The sequence below is a fragment of the Xyrauchen texanus genome, chromosome 45 (assembly GCF_025860055.1).
Source record: "Xyrauchen texanus isolate HMW12.3.18 chromosome 45, RBS_HiC_50CHRs, whole genome shotgun sequence".
NCBI classification, from domain to species: Eukaryota; Metazoa; Chordata; class Actinopteri; order Cypriniformes; family Catostomidae; genus Xyrauchen; species Xyrauchen texanus.
The window spans coordinates 19,024,934-19,047,119 of record NC_068320.1 but is presented as its reverse complement, the minus strand read 5'-3'; the positions used below and the strand labels follow the sequence as shown (position 1 = coordinate 19,047,119).

At 36.8% G+C, this 22,186-nt stretch overlaps 2 protein-coding genes across 2 annotated transcripts in view; one reads left to right on the top strand and one right to left on the bottom strand.

Annotated features, from left to right (window-relative positions):
• Positions 1 to 17,577, top strand: part of LOC127637503 (uncharacterized) — a 123,596-nt gene extending 106,019 nt beyond the window's left edge. Inside the window, exons 52-55 of the mRNA XM_052118593.1 lie at positions 12,306 to 12,374; positions 12,501 to 12,563; positions 17,068 to 17,130; positions 17,226 to 17,577. Coding sequence (XP_051974553.1) covers positions 12,306 to 12,374; positions 12,501 to 12,563; positions 17,068 to 17,130; positions 17,226 to 17,260 — 230 coding nt within the window. The 3' untranslated portion in view covers positions 17,261 to 17,577. The remainder of the gene's footprint in view (positions 1 to 12,305; positions 12,375 to 12,500; positions 12,564 to 17,067; positions 17,131 to 17,225) is intronic.
• Positions 1 to 21,700, bottom strand: part of LOC127637399 (EF-hand calcium-binding domain-containing protein 4B-like) — a 107,928-nt gene extending 86,228 nt beyond the window's left edge. Inside the window, exon 1 of the mRNA XM_052118436.1 lies at positions 21,673 to 21,700. The gene's annotated coding sequence lies outside the window, so the exon portion shown is untranslated. The remainder of the gene's footprint in view (positions 1 to 21,672) is intronic.
• Positions 21,701 to 22,186: the final 486 nt, after the last annotated feature.

Below are 22,186 nucleotides of genomic sequence, written 5' to 3'. Positions count from 1 at the left end.
AATGATGAGGTAATATTTAATTATTTCAATGTCTTCACAAATTTGGACAGTTTTTAAATATTTCTTGTTGCTTAGTACTCTCAAATACATTATGGTGAAGCAAAAGCGTGTGTGTAAAAACACTGGTGTAAAGTCACTTCATAGACTTCAATCTATTCTGCAGCGCTGACACGAGTCCTGTGAACGACCCTTAACAGTATAAATATCACTCACTTTTGCACATTAATCATTGCTCTGCACAATCACAAAAGTGACTCTTGGAAAAAAATTTCCCATGCATTTATTTATTTTGTAGAATTTGATCATTTTCCACAGGACACCTGACAATCTTTCAAGGGACACTAGTTGGGAAACAAACCATTAGAAGCCTCTGACAGACAGTTTACACACCTGTAAAGGTTTATGGCAAAACAATTTTAACAGATATTGTAAATATTTCAAGCACACTTGAATTTTATATAATATTTATTGCACAATAATATTTTGTATTTTAAGTATCTACTATATATACATACACATATATTTTCCTTATAATAATTTTATTGCCCATTGTACTGCACATTGTAAAATAAAAAGCTTTGACTTTGGGTAAAAGATACTTGCACTCACATTTCATTTTCAAAAAGGATCACACAACACTATGATGGAAAATACAAAACTTTATTTTGTAATCTCAGACCATAGTCATACAAATGAGACCAATGCCGAAACAAGTTTGTCATTGTACTATATTCACACTTTTCCTATACATTGCATACATATACATATACACATGCTATATTATGTCCCACTGAAAGGGCACTGTACCAATGTCTGAATTAAAGTACTGGCATAGTTTATCCCTGAGATGTTTGGCTTGTGTTGTACTGTTGACTGTGTGTGGCAGGGAGGCCTGCTGTAGGTCAGGGTCTTGTCTCTATCTTCCTGGGACGGTGTCATGATCTGGTCCTTCCTGCTCGATTCCCGCCATGTAGTTCACAGCACTCTGCACGCAAAAAGGTGTGCAGAGCACAGCAAGCCAAAACAATGTACTCAAAATTGGCAGTGTTTTGAATATTAATGGTGGTTAGAAAGACTCAAACAGTTTGTTAGGATGCCAACTGCATTTTCTACCACCTTCCGAGCTTGTGAAAGCCTGTAATTGAAGACACGTTGCTCTACAGATATGGATATGGCTTCATGAGGTACTCCTTCAAGGGAAATGCCTCATCTGCCACAATGCAATAAGGAGCCAGCAGGTCAGATTCAGGAAGTAGTGCAGGGGCAGGGATGTTCAATGTTCTGTTCTCCAGTGCATCCTGCAGTGAGCATCCACCAAACACTCCACCATCTGAAATCCACCCATTGCAACCCACATCTACATACAGGAATCTGCTATTGCTGTTGACCAGTGCTATTAGAACTATGGAAAATGTATGCTTGTAGTTGTAAAATGTTGATCCAGTTCCTGGTGGGGGGAAAATGCTGATGCGTTTCCCAACCAGAGCACCCAGGCAATTTGGGAAGTTCCTCTGAGCCTGGAACCCATCGGCTACTTGCTGCCACTCTTCCACTGTCTGGGCACTGAAAAACAAGAAAATAAAATAAATAAAAAAAAAACTAATTTCATATGTCAGACCCTTGATAACTCGTAGTCATTTGGCCATGTTTCACTGTCAGAATGCATACAAACTCCACTATAAATATCAAAGTATATTAAAAAAATAAAACAGATATAACATGCATACCTTCAGGTATTTCTCTTTTAAGACCTGGTAGATTGCTGCAGAGGTTTCAGGAACGAATTGCCGAATTTGTTGACATTCCCACGCAGAACAGGTAAGAAAGGCTCTTGAAGCTTTCTCCTGTAAATATTACAAGCACAAAACTACATTATCAAACACTTTTTATGCATTTTCAAGCACATTACAACTGCGGTAAATAACGTTGATATATTTACAATATACAGATTATTGCACTGCTTCATTACATTAGATTCTATAAACAAACATAAATATGTTTTATACGTTATCTCGTTTTTAAGTAGACTTGCCATCCAAAATAACCGAAATTTCAAGCAAGTTCAAGCACTTTCTTCAGAATATTAACACTTTTCAAAGCTTAAAAAGCCCAATATACACAACTGAAAAGGTGTTGTAATGTTAAACAAAGAAAAGCCTTTAGCTTGCCAAGAAACGTAGTGTCATCATCAGACGTTACCCTACGGAGATACAATCCCGGTAGTTTGTGTTTTGCCTCTGGATGATTGGACTGATAAGATCCTTCAGCATGAGGAACTGAACAGAAAAAGACGAATTTTTTAAATCAGAGGTTTCAGTAAACTCCAGCTCTCGACAGGTTTGGGAAAGCCAATTGAGCCTTTCTCCGGAGTATCCACGATTTCACACATATACTGCGGTTTCTCCGTATTTTTCGCTTCAGCTAATTCCTTTATTCTTCCACAAGCAAAAGACCAAGGGCTGGCAACGCCAATGCCATTTATCATTGGCGTTGCCAAATTATATTTTCTCCAAAGCAACTTATCAGACATTACCGATATATCACGAATCCGTATGTGGTGAGCGAGATCTATGTGGAAATAGCAAGCAACCACTCCTTTGTTTATGTTTTGTATCCCAGCAGTCACTAGCTCTTCCGTTTCCCGTTTTGAATAAAGAATACAGATTACTGCCATCTGCTGGTACGGAAAGGTATTAACTCTCACGCAGGCGCAGAACGGACGTGTCAGTTGGCCGTCGGGTGTCGTCTTTGCGGTGTGTTCAAGAGCAATTTTTTGACCCAGACGCAGGCGACGTGAGCCGACCCCCCAATCTAAATTAGTCGGCGCTAATTTTTTGACTTCGGTTTGGTGTGTCACGACCTTCAGTAAATGTGTTTCTGCCATCTTCTGGATGAGTAACGCATTGCAGCAGTAACTGCTGGTCTATAGAAAGCACGTTTATGCTGCCATCTCCTGGATAAAAAATGTATTGCTGTATAACATATACAGAATTGAAGAAATGCCCTTTGAATTAAAACTATGTTTATTTACAAATCTTGTCTGAATTTCCCTCTATTAATTATACAGAATCAGTTCAGATCATTATATGGTGAAATAACTTTCTTTTTTATCGTACTATTGGTTTGAACAACAGAAAAGGCTGATATTTCCTACTTGATACTATGCACATTATCTCATAATCAAAAATATGTTTAAAATATAAAATGTATTCACATTAGTGAAGAGCAAATAGTTGTGTTTGTTAATATGAATAAGACTATTTGTTGAAGTGTTTGAAGTGAGCAGTCATCTGTGCTTGTGTCTCATGTGTGCAGGTGACAGATTTTGATGCTGAATATAAACTGTTTCTGTAAGATCAAACTCCTTTAAGTTGTGTGACTTTATCTCTCCACACTGACTTATGACAGACATGTGTCTCTCCTCAGTAAAGTGTCTCTTCATGATGGAGGAGGAGTTTTGTTCATTAGCGCTGACACTTTATTGATATATATGGAGAAAATAAAATGCTGCCTTCTGATTTGTCACTGATTGTGTTTGAAGATTTCTCCTGTTCTCTCTAATAAGGCAACAGTGAGTGTCATTGGCAGCAGCATTAAGTCTCTCTCTCTCTCTCTCTCTCTCTCTTTAGGGGATGAGAGCACCCTGTTTCTTCAGTGTCTCTGAGGGAGAAGAGGAGAATCTTGTACTGAATTAATCAAACTGTGTTGAGTAAGAGACATGAAGAGCTGTTTGACACTCGTTTTACTGTCTTCAGTGGTTACAGGTATCACAGCTAGTGAGTACACACTTTGGGTAATGAGATAAATTATATATATTTTTCTAAAAATCTTTTCTGTATTGTAAATTTGAAGTGAATTTAAATTTATCTTACAACAATTTACATGTTATTCTGCTGTACTACATTACCCCTATGCTTTCACATAATTATTGTGTTTGCTGTCGTGTTGTTGTTGTTATTAGATGGTTATTTTATGATGTATTTCTCATGGACAGACAGTGTTAACGTGAGACTCGTGAACAGTAACAGCCGCTGTTCTGGTAGAGTGGAGGTTCTTCATGATGGTCAGTGGGGAACAGTGTGTAGTGATGACTGGGATAAGACAGATGCTGAAGTGGTGTGTAGAGAGATCGGCTGTGGAGAGGCTTTAGAAGCACCAAAGTATGCTAAATTTGGACCAGGATCAGGAACAATCTGGATGGATGATGTGAGCTGTAGTGGATCAGAGTCTACACTGAAGGATTGTAGATCAAGTGAATGGGGTGTTCATAACTGTGGACATAGTGAAGATGCTGGAGTTATCTGCTCAGGTAATCTGCACAATACATCACTCAGTTATTTCATCACTAATCAGACTTTGTAAATTTCACATATTCAGGATAAAATACTTTGATACAGTTAGTTTAAAGCTATTTGTAAAGAACGCAAAGAGTAGTTGTTAAGTGGGAATCTTGAATGATCTCAAAATGTCATTTTCAAAATGTAATATTAATTGACTTGAAGATGATCATTTGCAAACAGTTTGTGTCTGAATCATAATTCACAGTGAGACAGATTTACATTTTAGTTTTAACAACACTAATAAAAGTCCATAGTTTCATAGATCATTGCAGGATTTAATCACTCATTATCTAAGTCCGTGGTGTGTTTAAGTCCCAAATTTGACATGACATGTGCAGTACCCCTTCTTATCTTTGACAAGTGTCAAGCACCCCATCACTCTATCTCACATAAACATGATAAAAGCCAAAGTAACACATTTGAACTATAATAACCATGTAATTTCCACGTGAACATTTTACATTTGAGTATAGGAAATTAGACACATCTCAGTTATCAAATCTGAGAGTAATGGAGGACAATTTTACTTTACAGAACTATTAGTTAAAGAAGAAACAGTCTGCTCGAAATAATAAAACACAACATTAAAAAGATTCATCTTATAATAAAGTCATCATAAATATTATTATTATTTAATAATTATGAAATAGATGTTCCCTGTGGATAATTTTTTTTCTCTAATTGTATATTTCCTGATTAACTGTTGCTGTCTATATAAATGTATAACTCAAGGATTTCGACTGGCTGCTGGATCTCACATGTGCTCTGGGAGAGTGGAAGTGCTTCGTATGGAGGGCTGGACCTCAGTGTGTGATGCTGCCTTTGACCAGCAGGATGCAGAGGTTCTGTGTAGAGAGCTGGACTGTGGGGCTCCTGTACAGGTGCTGGGAGCAGCTGCTTTTGGCAAAGGAGAGGGTCAGATGTGGACAGAAGTGATTCAGTGTAGAGGAAACGAATCCAGTATATACATTTGTCCAAGACAATCTTCCCACAAACACAATTGTTCCCACGACAATGATGTGGGAGTGATATGTTCTGGTTGAGTATCAGGATTTGTCTTCTATTTAGATAAATTACATACAGAATATTCAGTTTTTTAATAAAAAAGTTCCAGTTTCACACAGTTTCAATAAGATCTAATTTGCATGTCCAGGTTACACAGCACTCAGACTGATTAATGGCTCAGACTCTTGTTCTGGTCGAGTAGAGCTTCAGGATCTCAGTGAGTGGGGAACAGTATGTGATGGATGTATGGAGATGAGAGCTGCCAGTGTCCTCTGTAGACAGCTGAATTGTGGGATTGCTGTGTCTGTTGTGGAAGCGGACTGGTTTGGAGAGGGAAGTGGTGAAATCTGGGCTGATGTGTTTGATTGTCATGGGAATGAAACACAACTCTCACAATGTCCCATCTCTTCATGGAGTCGAGCTGAACATTCTCATAGACGAGATGTTGGAGTCATCTGCTCAAGTGAATATTTAACACTCTCTCTCTCTCTCTCTCTCTCTCTCTCTCTCTCTCTCTCTCTCTCTCTCTCTCTCTCATATATATACTCTGTCTTCAATAGAATGGCAAAATACCTGTACCTTAATAAAATGTCTTTTCAGAATCGTCTCTGGCTCTTTATGATGGGCGAGTGCGGTTGTCTGGAGAGAGAGAGTGTGAGGGGGAGGTGGAAGTTTACATACATCAGGTCTGGAGAAGAGTTCTGCTGGACTCCTGGAGTCTCACTGAATCCTCTGTGGTCTGCAGACAGCTGGGCTGTGACTCTGTGCTGAACTTCTACAGCTCCTCTTCATCCAATCCTGAACACAGTCATGAGTGTGTGATGGGCTTCCAGTGCTCTGGGAGTGAAGCTCATCTGGGGAACTGCAGCTCTCCACAAACTCTCAACTGCAGCTCCACACAACAGCTGTCAATCACCTGCCTTAGTGAGAACAACAATATCTGGACATTTTCATTCTCTGACAATAGATTAATATGAATCAACATGCATTTCTCTCTCTCTGTGTATCTGATCTCAGGTCGTGGGTCCATCAGGCTGGTGGGTTCTGGAGAAGACTGTGCAGGGAGGCTGGAGGTTTTTCACAATGGCTCATGGGGGACAGTGTGTGATGACTCCTGGGATATTAAAGATGCCCATGTGGTGTGCAGACAGCTGCAGTGTGGAGTGGCCCTCAGTAACCAGCAGGTACCAGCCTGGTTTGGTGCTGGTTCTGGACCCATATGGCTGGATGAGGTGAACTGTGAGGGGAATGAGACGTCCCTGTGGAACTGCTCTTCTCAGGTCTGGGGAAAACATGACTGTCAACACAAAGAGGATGTAGGAGTCGTGTGCTCAGGTAAACTGTACACTGCCGTGATGTGTATAACTGCTGTTTAGTAACATCAAAAATTATTTAAAACATATTTTAACTTCACAGTTAATGATATATGTATTTGATGTTTACCTCCATCCACTGTATGTAATACTTACTGAGAATGACTTTAGGATGATTTGCTTTATAAATCAGAATGGGGTTGGATGAGAGTAGAAATTAATTAAACTCATTCTTTTGCATCTAGAGTTCAAAGAGATCAGATTAACTGATGGTTGCGAAGGGAATGTGGAGGTTTTCTACAATGGATCATGGGGTAATGTATGCTGGAACCAGATGGACAGCGACACAGCGAGTCTGATCTGTCAAGAGCTGAACTGTGGAAAATCTGGTCTTGAGTCTTCTTCTACTCCAAGAGTAAAATCAGCTCGTAACTGGCTCGATAAAGTGAAATGTCGACCACATGATTCAAATCTCTGGCTGTGTCCATCTTCACCCTGGGGAGAGAATGACTGCAGTGAAGATGAAGTGGCCAAAATTTCCTGCTCTGGTAAGATCATTTACAATTATTTGAGATGGTTTCAGTGGTCGTGATTCTATAAATATGATTTCTTTTTTTTCTTTTTTTATTTGTAATGTAAATTGGGAATGAAATTGTTTAATGTTTTAATCTCAGAGGAGAGTCGTGATTCTTCACGCAGTCGTCTGACATGTTCTACCTCACAATCGCCTCACCAGAGACAGTGTTCAAGTAAGTGTTTCCTTTTGTCAACAAATATGTTAAACAATACAGCTAAATATTTATTACTGTAAGCCAGTGTTTTCTAAATGTATTTTTAATTTTGGACTTGAGCCCTGAATTATTGTTTTCAAACTAAATTGTAAGTTTATTAATTATTATTATAATTTTAGTTTTTTTAGGATTTTTAGTGTCAGTTTCAATGTGTTTGTATTGTTGTAAATGGGTTTATTAAGTGCTGGTTGATGTGTGTGATTCAGATCGTGTTCCTCTGAGACTGAGTGGAGGGAAAGGCCGGTGCTCAGGGAGACTGGAGGTGTATCATAACGCTGTGTGGGGTTCAGTCTGTGGTGATCAGTGGGACATCAGTGATGCTCAGGTGGTCTGCAGGCAGCTGGGTTGTGGAGCAGCACTGAGTGCTGATGGGAATGCAGCCTTTGGTGCTGGTGAAGGTGTTGTGTGGCTGAACAGAGTCGAGTGCAGAGGGAATGAGATTCACCTGTGGGACTGTCCTCTCTCCCTGAATAACCACACTGACTGCTCACACAAAGAGGACGCTGGACTCACCTGTGCAGGTGAGATTGTTACACTGTTGATATCAGAACTGCTTCCCTTTAAGATAATACCCAATTTATTTATTTGTTAATTTTAGCACTAATTATATTCTTTTTATTATTTTCAGTATGACAATAATTTCAGCATTTTTAATGTGTTTGTTTTTAACAGATTTGTCTGTGTCCACTACTCCTGCCCCAACAAAATCAGCTTCTCCTCCAGTTTCAGAAACAAAAAGGAGACCAGCACGATCAACATCAATCACTCGTCCACAAAATCCTCCTCCTCTCTCCATCCCTCCAGTGGTTGTGATTGTATTTGGAGCTGTGCTCTTACTGCTCTTACTGCCACTCATTATACTGATTCAGCAGAACAGAGTGATGAGGAGAGGTACGACAGATGCACACCTCACATACAAGTTCAATTCTGATACAATCAATTATCTCAGACACCAAAAACAACCTATTGATTTTTTATTAAACATCTGTGGTGTAACTGTAATACTGTTTCTTATTCAGTGTCTGTTGTGAACTGACAGCAGGTTTGTCTGTCTTCATTCACAGCTCTCTTTAAGTGGAGACACAAGACTCTGACTGAAGCCGTTTATGAGGAGATTGATCACAGACACACAAACAGACACAATCACTTCACTCAGAGGGGTGAGACATCATGAGAGAACATTATTTAAAGCTTTAATTTGTGAAATATGTTCATTAAATCCAGAAAAATTTAGCCAGAAATGGAAAGATATGTTCACAAGCAAACACTTCAGTAAATTATATTTTAAGATCTGTGACACCAGTGAAACATGGAAGAAACGGCATCCTCCAGCTACTGTATAATTCATAGATCTGTCACGTCATCTAAATTATGAAGCACATCAGTGTTAAAATCTGATTCACTGAATGTTTAATGTTATCAATCAGATCACATTCTGCCTTAATAATTCAGATCATATTTGTAAATATTCAAGTCAATGTCTCTCATTAATGTTATGTTGGAGAAAGTGTAGATGAGAGCATTTATTATTAGTGCTGTTAAACCTCCTGTTTAAACCATCACAGAAAACCACAGAGATGCAGGTGCATGTGTGTGTGTGTGTGTATCAGTGAGTGAGAGAGTGGGGGTTAATTCTTGTATTTATAGGTACTGCAGGTGTGTGTGTGTGTGTGTGCGCTTGTGTGTTTGTCTCATCCTGTGTGTATTTCTGGAAGCTGGCAGTGAGGAATGGGTTCATGTGAGGATACGCGTGTGTGTGTGTCTGTGTGTCTGTGTGTGTGTGTGTGTGTGTGTGTGTGTGTGTGTGTGTGCTTGTGTGTTTGTCTCAACCTGTGTGTATTTCTGGAAGCTGGCAGTGAGGAATGGGTTCATGTGAGGATACGTGTGTTTGTGTGTGTGTGTGTGTGTGTGTGTGTGTGTGAGCGTGTATTTATCACTTTGTGGGGACCAAATGTCCCCATAAGGATAGTAAAACCCAAAATTTTTGACCATGTGGGGACATTTTGTTGGTCCCCATGAGGAAAACAGCTTATAAATCATACTAAATTATGTTTTTTGAAAATGTAAATATGCAGAAAGTTTTCTGTGATGGTTAGGTTTAGGGGTAGGGTTAGGTTTAGGGGATAGAATATAAAGTTTGTACAGTATAAAAACCATTATGTCTATGGAAAGTCCCCATAAAACATGGAAACACAACGTGTGTTTGTGTGTGTGTGAGGATATGTGTGTGTGTGTGTGTGTGTGTGTGTTTGCAGAATGCAATCAATGTGGCATACACTTTTTTTTACAACATTTTGTGTCTTTTCTCATGCTTTTTTTAAGGAGATTAATATTGGTGTTTCAGTATTTTTTATGAGTTTTTGTGTTTGAGTGTTGTCTGGTTTGATATTGTCTGATTCTCACTAACTCCGTGATCTCTATGATCCAGTGAAAAGAGTGAAATCTTGAGGAAATTGTGATTCAGTCTGTTTGTAATAAATGTGTTTCAGACTGATCTGCTCTCATTTAACAGGAAGTCTCATCTCTGAAGAACAGCATTCTGGGTATGAAGATGCTGAACGTCTCTCAGGTTAGAGAGCTGATGAGTGTTGATTCATGTCACATTTCAGTTGTACAGTACATACGTCACTTGCAAATTCAGCAAAGAAATGTAATTCACAAACTCTACCACTCAGGGCCGGCACAGTCTCTGCTGGCACCCTAGATTAGATTTTAGATTGGAACACCAAAACACCAAAAAAAAAAAAAGAAAAAGTTCAGTAAACTACAGGTCCCTTCCAGCACACTAAAGCGAAACATTGTGAGGTTAGTGCCATCCACGAATGGGTAAATATTTTTCAATCTATTTTTGTGCAAAATAAATCAAGGATCTGTGGTTTCCAAACTGCACACATCTGGAATTATTTGTGGCAAAGACATCAATGACCATTTTAATACATTTAAGGAATAGTATCATTAATATGTTTAATAATGGCAATAAATTAAAAACAGACAAGATCAGATGCCAATAAAAATTATTTTATACTTCACACTTTTCAGTCCTCCTCCAGTGCCCAGGTACTCTATGAAGATCAAATTTGAATGATAAATGCTTTTTTGTCATTTTCCATTAACAGGAAAGTGCCAGCTTAACAGATCCCAAACAGGGTTTCCTACAATTATTTAATGGACCCATTTGTAAACTGTCCATCATGGTCTGTTTTTTTATCAATCATATTAGTTTAAATTTCCCTGATACATAGTATATTTGATGTTTTCTCCATGTAGTCAACATTTTCGGTTAAAAGTGACAATTCATGGCAAGCGCGAGTGTAATGAAACTGTTGTTCTTTTCAATAATTAGCAGAGTTGGGGAACGCTCTTTTAAAAGTGTACTTACATTATTGATATTTCTAGCAGCAGAGCAATCTGCCGATCTTTAGACAGACATTTGCAGGCATCCAGAGAGCGGGTGGGCACACGAGCGAGCAAGAGATAGAGAACATTTAAAGGGTTCATGAAATGGATAATAAATGTTTCCTTGATATTTAGACATATAAGAGGTATCTGTAACATAAAAATATACTGTAAATTTCAGAACTCAACTTCCTCCTCAGTCTAAAAAGAGCATTTATAGTAGCCACCCTGCCAGTTTTGAAATCTGTCTGTGACGTCATGAAACCTTGCTCATTTGTATTTACACATCCCACAACATGCGTCTTCAGATCCTTGGCCCCGCCCACTGGCGACGAGTTCAAGGAAAGCAGACCTTGTGTGGCTAACTTTTTCAAACATTACACCTAAAGGGACCATCTGGACTATTTTTGAATATATTCCTGCACTAGACAGACATCTTTGACAACTTGATACATACCTTGTGCCACTTTTAAAAGATGCGGTGTCGAGTTACAACTCTGAAAAGGAGAAGCAAATCTCTCATTCAGCTGCTGCCTCTTGTTTATTTGAGCACAAACGCAACATGGACGCATTCTTTCGCACATCTGCACAATTTTTAATTGTTGGTTTATGTAAACATAGGACGTCTTTGATGATGGACATCTTTGACAATGGATGTCTTCGACCCTTTCTGCCGATGTGCACCTCAATGCACCTTCAGTGTGTATGTGCGTAATTTCAGCGTTCTTTGGACAATGATGTGTTGGTTTTTATCGGCTCATGTCAGTATCGATTGCTTGAGAAGAAGAGAAATGGACGTGTGGTCACCTTATGTAACCATTTATCCATAAAGTAAGGATGTTAGAGGAACATGTTGCACAACACAGGTGTAGAGAGGCACACAGTCATCATGAGAGGCCGCACTTTTAACAAAAAATAAATAAAAAAACCTCTCGTGCGGCGCCCCCCTGTCATTTTGCACTCTATGCAACCGCGTATGTTGCCTATGCCACAGACCGGCCCTGCTACCTCTGAATTAAATATTTGACCAACGACTCAATGCTATTGAAATACTGCAGTTTATAATACTAATATACTAGAATCTCCTGCTCTGTTCTCCTGTTCAGAAAAAGAGTTCAAGACTGAATATTATGATGATGTCACCAACGGCAGTGGCATAAAAGGTCAGTAACGTAGTTTTTAACTGATCACATGATTTCATTAACACATGTTTAATAAAATTGATGGCTGTATGACCTGTAAATAATAAAAAAATATATATTTTCAATGCAGAAGAGATGGTAAAAGTAGTCACTCCGGGATACTATGATGATGTCATCACTGATGGACTGAAACCAGATTGTGAGACCGGTGAAGTTCTGTTATTCTATAATGACATATTTTGAATAATCTCCTTATCTGTGTACTAAAGGATAAAATAAAGTTTGTTTTAGCGTAATGGAATCTGTTTCATCTTAAAGTTGCAGAAGACTCACCTGAAAGGTATGATGATGTCATCACCACAGGACACAATTTTGATATTAAAAAAGGTATTTTATTATTTTATTGCATTTATTAAATAATATTAATCTAAAATCAAGCCCAGTATAGATAATATGCAAGATTTCTGACTTAATGTTATATTTTTTGGCTTATATCTTCATTTGCATGTTCAGTGGACAAACCAGAGAATTTTGATGATGTCATCATTAATGGACACAGCTCAAAACGTGTACTCGGTGAGTCACAATGTTTGTATTATTACCCTGTACTAGTGTTGGGTATCGAGTCCACCTTAGTCGAGTCCGAGTCTTTAAACAATAGAGTCCGAGTCGCGTCCGAGTCCAAAAGGGGCCGAGTCCGAATGAGTCTGTTCATGAATCTGAATTAAAATTGTAACAGTAAACTCAACATCAATATTTTAAGCTGATTTGAACTCTTGTTCTGAAGGAATACGATAAGCTTTGGTGACAAACAAACCGAAATCTGAAGTACTATTAAGTGAAACTCTTCACCGACCGTTGATCTTCTGTGCGCATTCATGAGACGGACTGCACGCGAGCTTTGGATACTGGCACCAGAGCAAACCCTTTAATATGGCGTGTTGCTTTCTCTATGATTAATGACGGTTTGTCCTGAGCTGTGAAGCTGTCAACTTTTCTTAAGAAAATTACTGTACATTCTTTGGTTTCCCAGCATCTTCTGCACATTTGAGTTCTTCCCAACAGTGGCTCAATGATATAGACATCCAGCTTTTGACACTTAGGACAATTGATGAACACATACACAGCTATTAAAAAAGGTGCAAACATTCATTGATGCTCAATAAGGCAACACAAGAACCAAGGGGATGCAAACTTTTGAACAGGATGATTTATGTACATTACAGTACATTTTGTGTAATGTAGCTTCTGAAGGGCAGGACTTCATAAAATATATAATCTTTTATCTCTTATATTTGCATACGTTCAGAAAGGGTGTGTAAATGTATAGGCCCTAGGAATAAAAAAGGGGGTATGCAAACTTCTGTGATATGTATATATGTGAACTTCTATATTTTATTTTATATTTTGTTTTTCACTATTTAACCACATTTTAGCTTTTTTAATTGACAAATTCCATGTAGCCTATTCTATCCATATAATTTCATATTGCATGTGTAATTATGAGGAGAATTTAAAATTCAAAATACAATCCCCAACATTTAAAGGAATATTCTGGGTTCAATACAAGTAAAGCTCAATCAACAGCATTTGATTATCACAACTCATCCCTCCTTTTCTTTAAAAAAGCAAATATCAAGGTTACTGTGAGGCACTTACAATGGAAGTGAATGGAGACAATTTCTGGAGGGTTTAAACAGAAATGTGAAGCTTATAATTTTATAAAAGCACTTGCATTAATTCTTCTTTTAAAACTTGTGTATTATTTGAGCTGTAAACTTTAAATTGTAATTTTTATAGTCGTTTTAGGTGTTGTTGACATTACATCATCATGGCAACGAAGTTGTAAAATTGTCTAACTTTATACAGAAAAGGTCAGTAAGTGATTTTATCACACTAAAATCATGTTTACATGGATATATTTTATGTCTTGTGGCTATACTTTGAAACAGTCAGTATTTTAACTTCCAAGAATTGGCCCCATTCACTTCCATTGTAAGTGTCTCACTGTAAACTCGATTTTTGCATTATTTTTTTTTAAGAAAAGGAGGGATGAGTCAATCGTGAGTAAAATGAACATTAAGGAAACATCCCGCTTACATTTTCAACATGGATCAGATTCTTTCAGCTCATTGTTGAAAACGCATTTTCGCATTATTTTGAGCATTTGCGCTGACTGACAGGACGATACAGAGTGTATGACGTCATTGCCGTGATATCCAGACACATTTCAGATGATTTGCTGAAGACTAAAATGAAAATATCATCAAAAAAAAAAACAACATTTATTTTCTTCTCTGCAAACGACACCAGAGACAATAGCGAGCCCCACCAAAAACCGTTTTTAGCCCCACCAAAAACCGTGTAATTAATCGGGACCCCATCTATAATTAAATTATAAACAAAACATTTCGCTGCCCAAAATAAATTCATATTTCATTGTGGGAAAAAAATGAAAAATATTTTAAGCAGTTCATCAATGCTTTTAAAATAATAATAAAAAAATCAATAAATATGTGCTGTTTAAATGTTTTTCAGAGTTGCAGTCTGCTTTAGCAATAAAAATGTTTCCCGACTTCTTAAAAAGTTCCAGTTAATTCATCAAGGACCAGTTTAAGTTTATAACATTGTGTGGACCACAAGAGATGCCTACATATGTGGATATATTACGCCTAAAAATACTTCATAGCCCAATATTAATAATGTTTTTCTGTATTTTTATTTTGTATATGTTGTTTTAGTAAACTGTGAGAGACATGATGTGGGTGAATTGACTTAATGAAGTTCTTCTTCATGATGAATTCGCGATGCGAAGCCGACTTGGCTCTTCTCTTCCATGGCGTTCTTTCGACGCTTCGCTTCAATGAAATGGTTCAAAAAACGATTCACCAGTTAATTTACATGATGACGTCAGTTAGGGATGTGCAATACCACTTATTTTCTTTTCAATCCAATACCAAGTACTTTTAGGCCAATATCCACGATATCGATACAGATACTTCTAATAAACTGAATACTTTGGATCAAATTAGTAACTTAAATTGTATATATATATATATATATATATATATATATATATATATATATATATATATATATTATTTAAAATTAAGGCTGCTTTGTTTACCCTTTAAAATGTAGTAAGTAGCCTATGAGCCACATATAAAACCACAAAATTAACTACAGATATTATAATATTTTTACTATTACTAAAACCAAGTTACTATATGGATACTAGAGTAATGCTGTAGTGAAACCATGATTAATTGGATCAAAACCTTGGTTACTGCCAAAAAAGAAGAAGAAGAAGAAGAAGAAGAAAAAACGATTACTACAGTCATGATTAATACAACATCACTACAATAAATCCATGGGTAATGAGGATTACAGATCATTATCAATGTTTTAAATACTCTGAATTTAAAAATTAAATTCAGAGTATTGTAAAAATTGTCTCACCTGTAAAAATTGTCTCACAAGCCCATAATAATAAATGTCACGTCTAGGTTTGTCATTTCTTAGTGTGAATAAATCCAGATGCTGTTTTTCTGTCATTGCCTCAGGAAAGCACTGCTCCCCCTTTGAGCCTATATGACTGAAAGTGTGAGTGCTGTCTGTGACTGCTGGTGTATTTTACCATTTCTGGCACGTCAAGATGAGCAGAAGAAAAAATAGTTCCGGTGCCTGTGCAACTATTCGCTAATATAATTGTTTTTTTCCACTTCGAAGCTCATGAAATGCATTAATATTCATGTTATCTAAATAATAAGATCACTATTTAAAAAAATAAAAATTTTTGAATCTGTATTTTTATGTGAGGATTGATATTCTTGATACCACACCAGTATAGGAAGTATCGATACATTAGCATCAGTCCGCCCTTATTATAAAATAAGTGTGTTTATTATCATCAGTGTTTCATTCAGTGATCTTACAACACATCCTACATTAAAGTTTTGCACCTAAAGCACCCAATTCTGACACTGATGTACAAACGTGGATGTCCTACACATGTCTAAAGCATAAACAGTGATTAAACTAGTCTGAATCAATTCACCCTTTTTTACACAAACCATGATCCAGCTCATCACAACTTCAGGTATAATCTGCATGCACAATACTCAATAGTAAAATTTGTTAACATCTCTCGACTGAAACGTTTCACCCCCTCATTCAAGTCCTCGGTTCAGGCATGCTCATCAGCTGCTCACTGACAGCAGTTCTCAGTATTATGTCAGAAAGAGGCGATTCTCAGTTCAGTGTACTGTTGACACGAGAACTGTTACGTCAGACAATTCAGTCTGATTTGTGAACTAGTTGGAGTGGTTAATTGCAAAGAAGAGTTGGCAAAAGCAGATATCATCAGTCATTTTGATTCTGAGTGTCAGGCACATCTGAGAGACAGGTTAAGATAGAGTAAGGAGTGGATCAGTGTTGACTCGAGACGTGAACAGTTAAGATTGAGTCCAATTTGGTGAACTAGTTCAACTCGTTCACTAAAAAGAACCGGTTCAAAAGAATTGATTTGTTCATGAACTGGACCTCATTACTTATAGTTTCTAGTACATTGGCTACATACCTGTCTTTGTTTTTGTCATGTCAGCCACCTCGGTAATCATTGTTATACAGCAGTCTACATTCAAGTGTATTGGTTGACTGAGTGTGCCGCTGTGCAGGTGTGTTTGCTCAACACGGTGAAACAAACTCTTGCAACGTCTACGACATCAGGGGGTGCCACAACTGCTTGCAGACAGAATGCCCATTTATTTCTGGTTCATAATTTTTATTTATGTATTTTGTTCATTGCATCACAAATCAAAAGCCATGAACTCGGCTGGACTCCCGAGTCTCGAGTCCGAGTCGAGTCCGAGTCTGTGACAAGTCCAAGTCCATTAAAATTGGACTCATGATTCGGACTCGAGAACCCCAACTCTACTGTGTACATATATGTTAACATGTACATTAGACATGAGAACTGTGTAAACAGTCCCTTAAAGGAAAAGGGATCCATGAAATTAGTATTTTACAAATGAGCGTGAATTTTTATTTTCCATGTGATTTGTTCTCACGTGTGTTTCAGAGGGAGTTCAGGAGGAGTATGATGATGTGAAGAGTGTCAGTGAAGATGTGAGAAACCTGATTGGTAGGTGATCGTAACAATTTTGTTATCTTTCATTTTTACATACATTTAATTAGCATTTTTATTGTCATTTTTCTATTTTTATTTTCTTAAATCAGACTATGATGATGTGGGGGAGGAGTCGAAGAAATGAGGGACAGAAAGACTCAATGGCCACACCCACTGCCTCTGACATCATATTACAGTTTCTGGAGCTGAGAAGAGTTTATGAGAACATACAGTGTTACTGAAGATTCAGTGTCTTCATGTTTTTGTTATTTCAAATATATTTGTACTCAACAATGCATGTATTTTTATTTAGTTTATTATTGAATTGATTTGAAAAAGTGATCTTATATCACTTTGAATTTTATATTCTGATTTTTTCATGTTCTTTCATACCTTTTTTAAATGAAATTAAATGCATAGCAGAAATGTTTGACTGATTTCTTTTTTGTTATTAATATTTGACCGTGTATTAATAATAATGATGCTATTTACTTAATTTGCCTGATTAATAAATAAGCAAAATTTACTGGACATGTAATTCACTTGATATCTAAAAACAGTTGCTCAAAGGAACAGCAAAGTTTGACAGTTTCACTGTTTCAATGAAATGAACAGATATAGGAGAAATTATTTTAAACAGGATTCGGCAAAATTCTGAATATAATAATTGGCTTTCTTTCAACTGATGAATTGAATTTTAATTTGATTTGTCCTCATCCCATTGTAAGTAAAATTTTGAACTGAATTGAAATGAATAAATTCAACAGACGCTACACGAGTTTTGTGACAAAGCATAAATAATTACATCATCCATTACAAATTATGTCTATTTATTCTCTGATATGTAGAACATATTTTCTTCAACACTGTCAAAACAATTAACACACACACACACACACACACACACACACATATATATATATATATATATATATATATATATATATATATATATAACTAATTAAAATTTGGCCATACGGCACCACACAATGTCCAATACATTGTGATTAAGATAAATCAATAATCAAACATTTGGTATAAATTATAGAAATTAAAGTTAACTTATTAAATATAATTAAATTAAGATGTAGAAACAGTTGAATTTGAGTCGTCATTTACTCTCATGTTCATGTCAAGTTCTTTTGACTGTAGTAATCTCTCTCTGTTTTTTTCCTCTTTTGAAAAGTTGTGGAAATGCAATAGTGGATTCTTTTCTCAACTGTTGGAGCAAATAGCTGTGGTCTCCCATTCACTGCTGAAGAAGTTTATCCTGCAATAGTTTACTTCTGCATTCCAGAAAGTGTCCATTAGGATGTGAGAGATGTTCAAGTCATGTGTCCTCTTAAGTATCATTGCAGTAATGTTGATAGTTTCACAGGAGGTTTTCTTGACCCTCTAAAATCATCCCTTCTGTGAATGTTCTAGCTCAAGACAAATTGTAAAACTCATGGGTTGACGTAACGGCTTGTAGCCTAAGCTTTTGCTTGATGACCTAGAATGTTGTGCTCCATTCATGGAGATGTACTCAGAAAAATTTTCATTCATACTTTAACATTTAATAATTACAGTTCAGTTTTAAGTCTGGTGCTGGTCTGATCATTTTCTAGTTTCCTGAAGCAATTTTAAGATTTTTTATGATTATACGTGTTCGACTGCAGCACTCACCCTCCTCTGTTTCTGAAAAAGCTGCTCCAAATCCTGTTCTTTACTGCGGAGCTTCTCCTGAAGGTCTTGACGGCGCAGCTGTAGATTTTCAGAGTCCTGGAGGAGAGAGAATTATAGCCCAATTGTAATCTAAAAACTCAACATTTCTGTACATCCTAAAACATGAATGATGATACCCAAACAGAATGAATTGGTAAAGTTTTTCAGGAATTTAATAGGCTCTGAACAAACAAAAACAAATGCACAGTACATGCAGCAGTTCAAAGGAATGTGTTTACCTTCAGAAGTGCTCTATCTTTTTCATTAATGATCTGTTGCTCCATTTCCTCATATAATCTGAGAATTTCATTGTCATCTTTGGCTGCTTTCCTATTCAGTGAGAAAATGGCATCATGTACATTCATTCAATGTAAAGATACATTTAATGCATTAATTTTGCATTAATAAATAATATGTAGAATAATAAACAATTTTTACAATAAACATATTGTCGCTGTCTCAGACTGAGAAACCTTTAATAAAGTACTGATATAGTACATTTATCACACAAATATGCCTTATGTAATAAAATACCACAAATTCTCAATTCTCATAGTATTCACATTCCAAAACACTGGCTAAGACCTGCACATCCAGTTGGCTAATAATTAAAGTGCCGTAAGATTTCATAACAAAACATTGGAGACCCACACTCTTCATGAACACTTCTACTTCAGGTTACCAGGGCAATAGTGAAGTTTTAATGCACATGATATATTTTTTTACACAAATTTGGTGAGAACATCCTTTAGTCTCAAAAAAGAATGCTAAAAATGTTAATTCCTAAGCTTAGTGGTCACTGGACAAGGATATAATTGCATTCTATAGAGACTTACAATAAGCCTCTAAACTCTGGGATCAGGGATTTTTCACAAGTGACATGGAGAAGAAAACAAAGCAAATTATTGACTCTTTGTATTAAACAAAGATTACTTTAATCAATAGATCGAACAAGACAGAAGAACTGCTCCAAAATCGACCTGACTTCATGTTGCGTAGAGAATCAACATGTCACCTTTTGAGGGCTCTCCATGTGCTTTCTCTCTTGTAGTGCCTCTTGGATTTGACATGTGACACGGGCCAAAAACTCCTCAAAGTTGGACAAGAGGTGAGGCTCATCTTTCCTGAGCTGAGTCCAAAGACTGCGGACCTCACTCGGGCTGAATCAAAGAGAGAAAATGTTTGTTATGGTTTGTGGCAATACAAAGCTTATTTTTATCGTAAATGCAAGCACTTTAGTCAATACTGACTCTTCAAAGACAATGCTAGAGCCCAAACTCTCCATCAACATGCTGAAATGTCTCTCTTCCTCGTCCTCATTCCCTGATAGCTGTACGTCACATTGGTTTTGTTGCAGAGTTTCTGTAATCTTAAGAGAGGCTGCAGGCATTAGAGCCTCTGTCTTGGAGATCCTCCGTCCATGAAGAAAGTTACCTGGGGAACAGTTACAGATACAACAAATCTATGATATTACATAAGCTGCATTACTGTAATACATGCAAATAAGATTCAGATATTTATTATGCAATTGCACCATGTCAGGGACAAAACTTTCACGTTTAAAGGAATGTTCCGGGTTCAGTACAATTTAAGCTCAATCGACAGTGTTTGTGGCATAATGTTGATTACCACAACAAATTATTTTGACCCGTCCCTCCTTTTCTATAAAAACTGAAAACTAAAACAAACGTTGAGGTTACATTGAAACACTTACAATGGAAGTGAATGGGGCCAATTTTTGGAGGGTTTATAGACAGAATTGTGAAGCTTATAATTTTATAAAAGCACTTACATTAATTCTTCTTTTAAAACTTGTGTATTATTTTAGCTTTTATACTCGTTTTAGGATTGTTGACATTACATTGTCAAGGGAAGGAAGTTGTCAAATTGGCTATTTTACACAGAAAAGGTCAGTAAGTGATTTTATCACACTAAAATCATGTTTACATGGATATCTTTTATGAATTGTGTATATACTGTTGAAACAGTGAGTATTTTAACATTTACAGATTTGCCCCATTCACTTCCATTGTATGTGCCTCACTGGAACCCAGATTTTTGCTTTTTTTTTTTAAAAAAAGGTAGGATGAGTAATTTTGTGTTAATCAAAATTATGCCACAAATGCTGTTGATTGAGCTTGTATTGAACCTGTAATATTCCTTTAAGTTCTTTAATAAAGTAAATAATTTACAAATAATTTTGCTTTCTTCATGCATGATTTGGTGTGAAGTGTTCATCTTGTCCCAAGAATATAAACTCAATAAATCCTGAGGAAAACTCTCTCAGGGTGAGGTAGCCATTTCGGTCAAGGTCTAGGGAATCAAAGACCTTTTCCAGTTCTTCAGCAGAGAGCGGCAATTTTTTGTGTAGCCTCAAGAGAAAACAATGGCATATATTTTGTATGTATAGATAATGGCTAAAAAGACGATAGAAAGCCAATACAGATACTGTAACTTTGAATAGACATTTAAGATAAATCTTGGTATGATATAATTAAGATTAATATTTACATATGAACACTATATTGCTATTGTAACAATATTACTGTAATACCAATTACAGTTGCCTTTATTACCCAAATAGAAAATATCCAGTTATTACATTCAAGCTTACAAATGCATCATTTATTTGTAGAAATTGAACAATACCCTACATCAACCATTCCTATTAACCTCCGTTTTAAATGACTCTATGAAAACATTACATCCCATTGAATTCAGCACACTGTAATGAGAAAAACAAGACAATAAGAAGACCTCTTTAACATCCACAACAAGCTTCCATAAAGAGCTTGTGTGTTTGAAGATGTGCTCAAAGAGGATAAGGAGAGCTCTGTGAACAAACATTTATACCCTCAAATCAGTGCGTGTAATGAATCCCTTTCCCTCACTGTCACAGATCTGGAAAAACTCTTCTCCCTTGTCCAGTATAGCAATGTTTCCCCAACCTGATTCCTTCTTCTCCAGACTTTTCTTTGGCTGTGGCAGCCGCTGGCTCTTATCCTTGTCTGAGCCACTGCTGATGACCCGAGTGGCTCTAACATGTTCAAACTCTGACATGGTTCCAACTCTGTCCACTAAAGCGTACCTTGACCAAGGGGTCAGGATGCAATGTAGACAAGAGGTGTGACAGTACAAATGGGACAGAATCCAAAGCTAGATCCAGTACTAATAATTATCCTGATTATTTCAGGATTCATAATTCATTGTTGTCTTGAACTGAATCCTTGCTGTGGGTCCTAGATGGAAGAAACAGAAAATGTATAATATGATAACAATCCTCCTAAATCTTTTGGGATATTAAGTCTTTGAGTGGTGAAATGCAGAATTAAGCTGCAATACTATCTTACTTGTGTGTATGTACAGC